Raw genomic sequence first — 9,596 nt, 5'->3', positions numbered from 1 at the left:
TGAACACGTGATTATTAGCAGACAGCCAAACATGACATTACAAAACGAAAAATATTTTAACTACAAAAAAATTATATAAAAGTAAATTTATAAATTGGTGTAGTTTGATATGGTACGTTATATTGTAAACTTATTTTTATTGTAAAGTAGATCTAACATATCATTTAAACTCATATTAATTTATAAATTTATTCTTGTAGGGTGTATTTGTAGCCATACTACTTTCAAAAGAAAAAAACAAAAACAAACAAACAAACATGACGCTTAATGGCAGGAAACTGATCTTAAAGGTTGTTCTCGAAGTGGCATGTCATCATGTAGAACTGTAAAACCCAGTTTGCAGCAAGTCTTTAGTTACATTTATGGCATAATTTTCTTCTTCCATTCTTCGACAACACAAGAAAGTGACTCGTAAGACGACCCACCAAAGCTCAATGCTTTCTGGGCACTGTCTTTCAGCTCTCCGGCCCTATCCCTCATCATCTTCCCTTCGTCACCCTTCATCACCATCCTTATCACCCTCTCAATCACCTCCCTCCCGACAATATTTCCTTTTTCTGGTCCCCCAGTCAGCTTGACGGCCACACCGACCTCTTCGACTAGCATCGTTGCGTTCATTCTTTGTTCAGCATAAAGCGGCCACGTGATCATCGGCACATCGTGACTGATGCTCTCCAGTATGGAGTTCCATCCACAGTGAGATATAAACGCACCGGTTGATGGATGTCGGAGCACCATTAATTGTGGAGCCCAAGACGGAAGCACCAGCCCCACCCCTTTTGTCCTCTCTAAAAACCCCTCAGGCAAATATGCCTTCGGATCGTTAACATCTCCACCCACGTTGAAGAACATACCCGAGGCAGACGCATCCGTTGGCTTACGTGCCACCAAGATGAACCTTTGCCGACTCAATTCCAAACCCCATGCCAACTCAGTGAGCTGTGCAGCTGTCAGAGTCCCTCCACTGCCTAATGCTATGAGAAGAACTGAATCTAACGGTTGTTTGTCCAGCCAAGCTTGACACTCAACATCTGCTTCGGTCATTGCTACGTCGTCGTGTTTGATAAGCGGCCCAATGGCACAAATTTTTGGTGTTGGTATTTGATGATAGAAGGAGTGCTCTCTTATTGCTTTAAGCGACACTGGTTCAAGATCCTCCCACGAGTTTAAGAAAATCCTGGTTGCCATGGGCAATCGACTGAAGTGAAGCAGCAACCACTTGAAGTCGTCAGCCTTCCTATTTCGAACTTCTTCCGCCAAGTCCTCGATCCGTACCGGTGCACAATTTGGTACTTGAATTGATTCGAGGTCAATGAACTCGCACTCTACCTCTCTGTCCAGACCAGGAAGATACAAGGAAAGGGCAAGGAAAGCGGCGGAGGCAGTGCAGAAGGAGTAGGTAGGTACTGAAAGGTCCTTGCTGATTTCGAAAGCTTGGGAACAGAACAAATCAATGACGAGAGCCTGCAGCTTGCCCAACTCAATGAGAACCGACTTCAAAGAGTAGCTGAGGCTCTCCTGTAGGTTGATAGATAACCGGCTTACGATCGGAGTTTCATCACTGACGAGGGAGGAAATGTCAACAGGTGGGAGGTCGATGACATGCAAGCCAGGAGGGAGTGTACCGGGTGAGTGGAGGAGCTCGTTTTGAGCGGCGGAGGCTTCGGTGGTAATATTGAGGAAGCTAACATGACAATGGTGGTGGACGACGAGGCACTTGGCCAGCTCGAGGAGAGGGATAACATGACCCATGCCAAGACTTGAAAGGACAGCAACATGGGGTACTTTCATGGACGTTTTGTCTTCAACTTTCACCATGGCTCCTAGTTTGTGAGATGTGGTTTCGAGACTGGTTTCTATGGCCGATGTAGCTAGGGAAAAAGACTTTGGACCGGTGTCTATATAATGTGAAGTAAATTGCTTTTGCGCAATGCAGTAGTTCGACGTTGCTGAACACAACCTGATCTCTATTCATAGAGTCGAGCTGAGATCGAGCTGCTGAATCATGAATGGTAGGTGCATCGCTGCCTCCACGTGAGGAAGCCATTAATTAATGCATGGCTTTATTTTTTAACATTATTCACACAAAATAAATACAAGATCAAACATATGGATCCCAAGGCGTGAAATTTATTTTTTCTCTCAAAACCCAGTAGTTTTTCCCTGATTTGCCCGGTTTGTTTAACCAGTAAAGATGAAAACATCTCATCGAAATTATATCTTACAGTAGTTTTAACTATCCACACGTAATATTTTGTCTCGTAAGTTTTGAAAACATGCATTTAAATTTACAGTAAATATATAAATAGTATAAAACAATGAAAACTTATATAAACAGTACTAAATACTGTCAAACTGAAATGAACAATACATGAACAATATACAATTCTGGTACTCTATAAAACAGTAGGATTCACACATTTTTCAAATATTAAAAATTAAAAATTACATCATTTCATCTCATTATCCAGACACACATTTTTTTACAAACCATTTAATTTCATATTAACTCAAAAATTTTAGAAATATCTCATTTCATTTAAACTGTATATCCAAACGAGACCCTAAGGTTTTACATTTTGCTTGAGCTCTAATAGAGAATTTTGAATGAAAGGGATCACGAAAAACTGAGCCTCAAAAAAAGTGAAAAGGTATTCATGCAAGTTCTAAGATTTAAGCAAATTAATTATACACCCATCAATCTGATGATTTCTTTACTCTATCATCACTCTTCATGTTTCTTCCAAAAAATGAACACCAATTATCAGATTTTTTTCACCAATTAATCTCTTGGATCGGACTGATTTCATACACTTCTTTGCAAGTTGAGTGTTCATGATCTTGACTTAAAACATTAATCCAGCTAGCTAGCTTGAAGGGTAGTACTGAATATTACGAGTTAAATGTATGGAATTAATTCATTAATTAATTACGTCACACGTATCACTTGCCTCTCATTTAATTATTTTCTGTTGATTAATTAATTTTTTAGGCTTTGTTTGAATGCTATAAGTATCTCAGATTATTTGTAAATAGTAATAAAATAATACTAAATAATTTGTAAATAATAATAAATTATTTATAAATAATAGTAAAGTAATTTAAAAATATCTTAAAAAAATTATATTCCACCGTTACAATATTTCTTATTTCAAAGCTAAAGCGGTTCGAGTGTATAAAAATGTACGCCTCACGATTCTTTGATTCGACAAAATTATGAAATACTTTAGTTTCTTGACACGTCTTGAAGTAAAGTGTTGGACACTTTCTTGAAGTAAAGTCTTCGATTGACTTCTCACGTGAATAAAAAAAAGTGGTCATTTAGATCAATTACAAAAAAATTGAAAACACGTGGCATTAGGTCTCGATCGATCTTATAGTGTTATAACCCATAAAAAGTACAAAAGTTTGGACTATATCATAAGAGTATTGTTATACATCATATTCTCATTTTATTTTCATCTAGGACTATAAACCAAATGCATCACACTGATCGTATTTTTGAACTATGATGCCAATCAAAACCGATCGACCTACAGGGAGCTAGAGAGAGAACCAGCCAAAATCGATTCGACGGTCGGTTTGTCGGTGATTAACTCATCCTCAAATAATCCAGTTCACATCACAATTTCACAAAAAATTCAAAAATGCATAATAAATAAACTCAAAAATCACAATAAAAATCACAAATTAAAATGACCAAACAAACAAATGGAGTTGAGAGAAGCTCGGTAATGCGTGGCTTTAACGAACAGAGTGTATCGGCGATGTGGGAATCTGCAGGGATGGGGGGCGGCAGCTTCAGTTTTGTGGGGGTTTGAGAATCAAGAAGGAGCTGGGATAGTGGGACTTGGGAGTTAGGACTCTGGGAGCAGTGGGAGGGATAGTGAGCGTCAAGAGGAAAAGGAAGAAGAGAGTGGAGGCGGGGTAGAGGAGGGACCAGAGGGTTATAAACCCTAGTTTGAAATGGCGCCGTTTCGCCTTTTTTTTTTTTAATAAAATTCATATTCAAAATGACGTTGTTTCACTCAATTAAGTGAAATGGCATCGTTTTATATACAAGAGAACAACTTATATATAACATCAGCCGGTTCAGTGGTTTGACAATGGTTCAAACTGAAACTGAATTGGCTCACGTCAGTTTGAGCAAATATCTGCCATCGGTTGCAGCAGGTCCGGTCAGTTCTTATACACCCCTATTTTCATCCAACTATATAAGATGTAGTACATTTATCACTATTAGATGATGATCTTTATTATTCAATGATGATAAACCTTTATTTTTTGTCACCATTAGATTCCTATCCTAACTAGGCTAATCTAAGAATCACACTAGCTCATGGAGTTGTCAAGCTCCTTATACCATGCGCCCCTAGTGTTTATTTTTTGCCAAGTTTCAGCTACATCATAATATTAAAACACATTTGCAACCCTAAGAATCTTACAGAAGCATCCCATAATGCCATGTCATTGATCATAACTTTTGTCACCTTGAAACTACTACTAGATTAACACTTGGACAGCCGGCCATTTCATGCTATCTCTTCACAACTTTTTATGCAAAAATATAACTCTCTCTCGTCAACTCAGATCGGTAATTCGAGTCCTAAAGTTAGGGTTTAGTGCAGCCCCTCAGTGGTTATTAAAGTGTCAAGCAAGTGCATCTAGGAAAGGGGACATGAGCAACCGAGTATACCGATGCTTTCTCATATTTTTTGGTAACATCCTCAGCTCCTCTCCCATGCCTCTTGACCTATTCCTTAGGTCTGGAAAAGATTTCCAAGACACTCTTATGACAACATAGTCTTACACCCAACACCTGTCTTAATTGATTGAAGAATGTGATGGAGGTCATGTGCTCTTCTCGGCTGAAGCACCCCACTAAAACTCTATTCTATTCTCTGCAAACCATCACCATGTGTCGACCATTCAGTCACTAGTCTTCACATTGGGTAGGCCTACAACCTGATGGCCCAAACTTGGGTTTGGACTTGATCTAAAATAGTTAGCAAAGAGCACCAAACTGACCCGATATATAACCCGATCAAATTTAATCGGGTCAAAATTCGGGTTTACCCTTTCTTCTTATTTCACGTGAAGGAGAAAGAGTAGGTGGCTTGACTTTTTATATTTTTGAGACATATCATTACTTGTAGATTGATAGACCTATATTTTACTTTTCCTAACAAACTAGCCACTCTTGAACCATTAATTTAAGAAAAATGATAGAGCCACCGAAAAATTGTACACATATTTTGTACCCATTTTTTTTTTTTTAAAAATCACTTAATGGTTAAGTAAGTGTTTTTTAATGATTTTGTGATTCTTTTTATTTTTAAAAATATTTATATGGATTTAAAAAATGGTTGAAGAAAGTAGAAACAAAAAAGAAAAAATAATTTTCACTATTCAGTATCCATTCAATATCAAATTTTCGGTGGAAGTAGCACAACACTTTATTTAATAAGGATGCAAATCTTGGCCACTAAAAAATTGAAAGAAACTAGTTTTCCTAGCAAACAACCAGACCACTCAAGGAAAAATAAAAGACAGAATATCAGAGAAGAAAAAAAATAATTAACCACCCATAGTTTTCTCAACAAACAACCAAGGGTGGAAGAGAGAGAGAGAGAGATGACAGAAAGTGAGAGAAGGAAAAAGTATGAGGAAAACTAAGTACCATTGAAGAAGAACAAACCTAACCCATAGCAGAAGAAAAGAAAGCAATAAGAAATCGTTGTGCTCCAGATTTGACCATCTAATCAAAGAGCTGGGTTTGCTAGTAGTGTGAGGAAGGGTGAACCAATAAAAACAACTCTTAGATCTTAAAAAGGAAGAAGATTTTAATTTCTAAAAAACCAAGAATAAAGTCAACAGGACCTACAACTTTCTAATGAATGGAGGTGGCGACAACTACAAAGAGAATACAAAAGTTGGGCAATAGGGCTAAGAAAAGTGGGGTCTAGGGTTTGATGCAAGCATAAAAAGCGTTTTTAAGTGTCGGTTCTATCCGATCATTCAACCCGACATTAAGTTCAATCTGACTTTATCGAATTGGGTTAGATTGAATCATGCGAGCGGATCATATTAATGGCTTTTTTGCACAAGCCTAATATTGGGAAGCTACCAAAATAGCATCTACAAAGAGCTCAAGGATCATAGCACATGAAGGGAGCTAAACCAAGGAAGGGAAGTGGACGAACTTGGAGCAAAAACCAGCAGCTGCATCTAGTTTTCCTTGGAGAACCGAAACCTTATCTGCCCTTCACATGTTACCCTAGTTGCCTCTGCACCCTTCCCATTAGATGAGCTATTAACCCATGGTTAATGATTCTTATTACACAAAGCTGCACAGAAACTTGACAATCTAAAAATGTCATGGAGCACTACTGAGAATCTTTTCAAATCTATCTTCATTTCACCTTTGCAAACTGAGCCTTATAACGTCACCCTCCCTTCCTCTCTTCATCCGACACCATCAACAAATGAAATACAAGTTCTAGTTAAATATCCATAGATCCTTCAGAAGAGGGTGGACCCGAGAGGTTAGTCTAAACTCTCTTGGAGAGTTGGCTCTTGTGTGCACCTTAAGAACTCTAGATCATATAATTTACTCAATTAAATTAAAACTCTTGTCAAAATTTTCAATTAAATTTTCTGATTTGTGAGAAAAGCACTCCATCAGCTATGCACACTTGTTAATAGTAAAGTAACTAGAATCTTTTGATAGAAGACAAGGAAAAAAAATTCAAAACCTTGATATTTTCATTTTTTGATAGTATCATTTAGATACACCAACAGGTTACACAAATCTCATCCCTATACATTCACAACAAACAATCATTTTCATAGTAGCTTCATTTGAGAATTTAATCCCACAACACGCCAAACATTCACAACAACCTACATAATTAAAGCTCTCACCCCATACATTTCCTTAAAACACAACAACCAAAACAATAGTACAAACTCCCCAAGAAAAAAAGTACTCCATAACCAGAGCCTCTCTTCCTCCATATAATGACACAACAAGATTGCATTCACTTTCTCAATTAGAAAGGATCAATACCAGCACATTTCTGTAAACAACACAATATAATCAACAGTTAATAATTACGCGGAGTGATTTATTAATAATTGACCTAAACAAATAACATTCTTTTTGTAAGAGTAATTCTAACAACTTCACACCTCCTCATTGCCAATGGTGTTGGCTGTGTGACAAAACTATAGTAGATTCCAACGACAAAGTTGTCCACACTAGCACCAACTTGAGATTCTGGGCCCACACCCAAATGTGATTTGTCATCGAATATTTTCCTACATGTTTAAGTTCCATGACAAAAATAGAAACAACAAGTACCAAGCAAATTGGGAATGCAAATGTATGGTTATAGTAAGCATTTATATTATATACACTAGATGTTAACTTATTGGGTTAAAAGTCTAATACTGTAACACCCGTCCTTATGGTGGGTCCTTTTCATAACGATTTTGATAAAATCGACAGGAATTATGATTCCTTTTCAACTTCTTTTCCATTCATGCCAGGATACAAAAGACTTCATGCTATAAATAAAATTCATTTTCTTAATTAAAGTTTTCAGCGGAAAACATTAAATTTTCATAATTAAAGTTTCTAATATAAAAGATCTTGTCTAGGCCTTCATGCTCTTCCCCTTGGGATGTGTCTGTCCTGACCTGTCATGCTCATCTTGTACCTGGGAGGGCACACATAAAAACTAAAATAAGTCGATGACTCGTAAGCATTACTTCATACAGTTAAAATATAATAACATAAATTTTTCAGTCATGCATTTATCATTCCGTACATACATATCGTACTTAGCATGCATACGTCTTTCTTTTCGTTTTAAAACGTTGCGAGGTGGGGTTTTTCTTTAAACATGCTTTCTTCTTTAAAACAGTTCCCCATGTATCGCTGCCTTCATTTCTTAAAGAATTTTTTCATGCATTCGTTCTTTTACATACGTTCATGCATACATACATACATTCATGCATTCATCTTTTCTTACTTACGTACATTAATGCATTCCATTCATCCATACATATATGCATTCTTTCTTAACATGCATCCATTCTTTCGTTTCACTTTCATTGGCCATAGCACACTGTTACACCCCATGTGCTGGGGTTAGCGGTCTTTTGAACCTGATTCCACCCGTGGTCACGGGTTGAGAATCCATTTCGTCAGGGTGCAGCACTAGGTGCACTACCAGTACTACTTACTCGGCATTGCAATCAGCCCCGTCCAGTCCATTCATTTGGTACCATTTCCATTCCAGTCCATGTGGCCCTTACGTATTTTCACACATTATATATTCAGTCCATTCATTCCTTTACAGTCATCTCCTTTCCTTTACAATCCATTCTTTCATTTCAGTCCTTACAGTTCTTATCTTTCTTATAGTTCTTACGGTTTTTCAGTTCTTACTGTTCATAAAAGTTTTAATTAAGAAAAAGGGTTTTCTCCCTTTTATTTTGTAAAAGTCATTTTAGAAGAAGTTTTCTCTTCTTTTAAGAGAGAGAAAATAGTTTTCTTTCTTTTCTTTTAAGAAAAGTTGTTTAGAAAGAGTCATTTTTTATGAGAGAGTTATTTTAAAAATCTGTTTTCTTTCTTTTCTTTTCTTTCTTTTCATTTCAGTTTGGGTCCTTAAAGCTTCATTTCATTTTTTTCATGAACATACATACAATACGTACTACTTATAGCATCCATTCACATGCATACACGTACATACTTTGGAAGCATAAAAAGGGATTGCCAAGAAGGGCCGCTACGTACTTATACTTGAAAACTTACGTTTCATTTTCCTTTTAGAGAAAAGCTTTCGTCTTCTTCTTCGTTTGTATAAAGAAAGCTCTAGAAGAGTATGAACGTAATACTTACCTAGACTTTATGCCATACTCAATCCATGTAGTCTATTCATGTGCATGTCAAATGGAAACCTAGGTGCATACACATAACCTTACGTTATCATCTATCTAATGCATAAGAAACTATTCTAAAAATAGAACTATGACTCACTTGGAACACTCTTCGTCCATCCTCGGGCTCTTACGTACCATTTACTATACTAAAACCTTCGAGGTCTTATTTCTTAAAGTGAACCTTCGTGATTCACCTTAGGGTTAAGACACTAAGACTCCCGTCTCGTTCTTCTATTTCCACAATTTGACACATGATTCCAACCAACAGAGTCATGCGTCCCAACCTTAGACTACTTGCCCATTACTACCTTCATGTATCCTACCACATACTAAATCCTCATTCCTAACCAGTCAGGCTACAGGAATTCAAGCTAAAACACCATGTAATCATGATCAAGACAGATTACCCATTACATATGGTAAACCCGTCTGGTACACGTGTCTCGCCAGAGACACCTGTATCTCATCCCCTTTTATCACCTAAGAGTAACTTATAATTCCAATGAACGCCCGCTTGTATAAACAAGCTTCATACTCTAATACCAACTTGCTTAGACCCGGTTGATAAGACTATGCCTACTTCCCGATCCTATACAAGTTCATCCCAACACTTGATAGGAGAGGACTGCATCCATAAATGCACCTCT

At 37.2% G+C, this 9,596-nt stretch overlaps 1 protein-coding gene across 1 annotated transcript; it reads right to left on the bottom strand.

Moving 5' to 3' along the window:
- Positions 1-360: 360 nt before the first annotated feature.
- Positions 361-1,818, bottom strand: LOC122296694 (anthocyanidin 3-O-glucosyltransferase 5-like). Its single transcript, XM_043106497.1, has one exon. The coding sequence runs from the start codon at positions 1,816-1,818 to the stop codon at positions 361-363; it is 1,458 nt and encodes a 485-aa protein (XP_042962431.1).
- Positions 1,819-9,596: the final 7,778 nt, after the last annotated feature.

This window comes from Carya illinoinensis, chromosome 15 (genome assembly GCF_018687715.1).
Source record: "Carya illinoinensis cultivar Pawnee chromosome 15, C.illinoinensisPawnee_v1, whole genome shotgun sequence".
In the NCBI taxonomy this organism is placed as follows: domain Eukaryota; kingdom Viridiplantae; phylum Streptophyta; class Magnoliopsida; order Fagales; family Juglandaceae; genus Carya; species Carya illinoinensis.
This window is presented reverse-complemented; position numbering and strand designations above follow the sequence as displayed.

Bases quoted from the DNA above. Each gene is read 5' to 3' on its own strand.
- LOC122296694 (XM_043106497.1), bottom strand. From the start codon at position 1,818: ATGGTGAAAGTTGAAGACAAAACGTCCATGAAAGTACCCCATGTTGCT.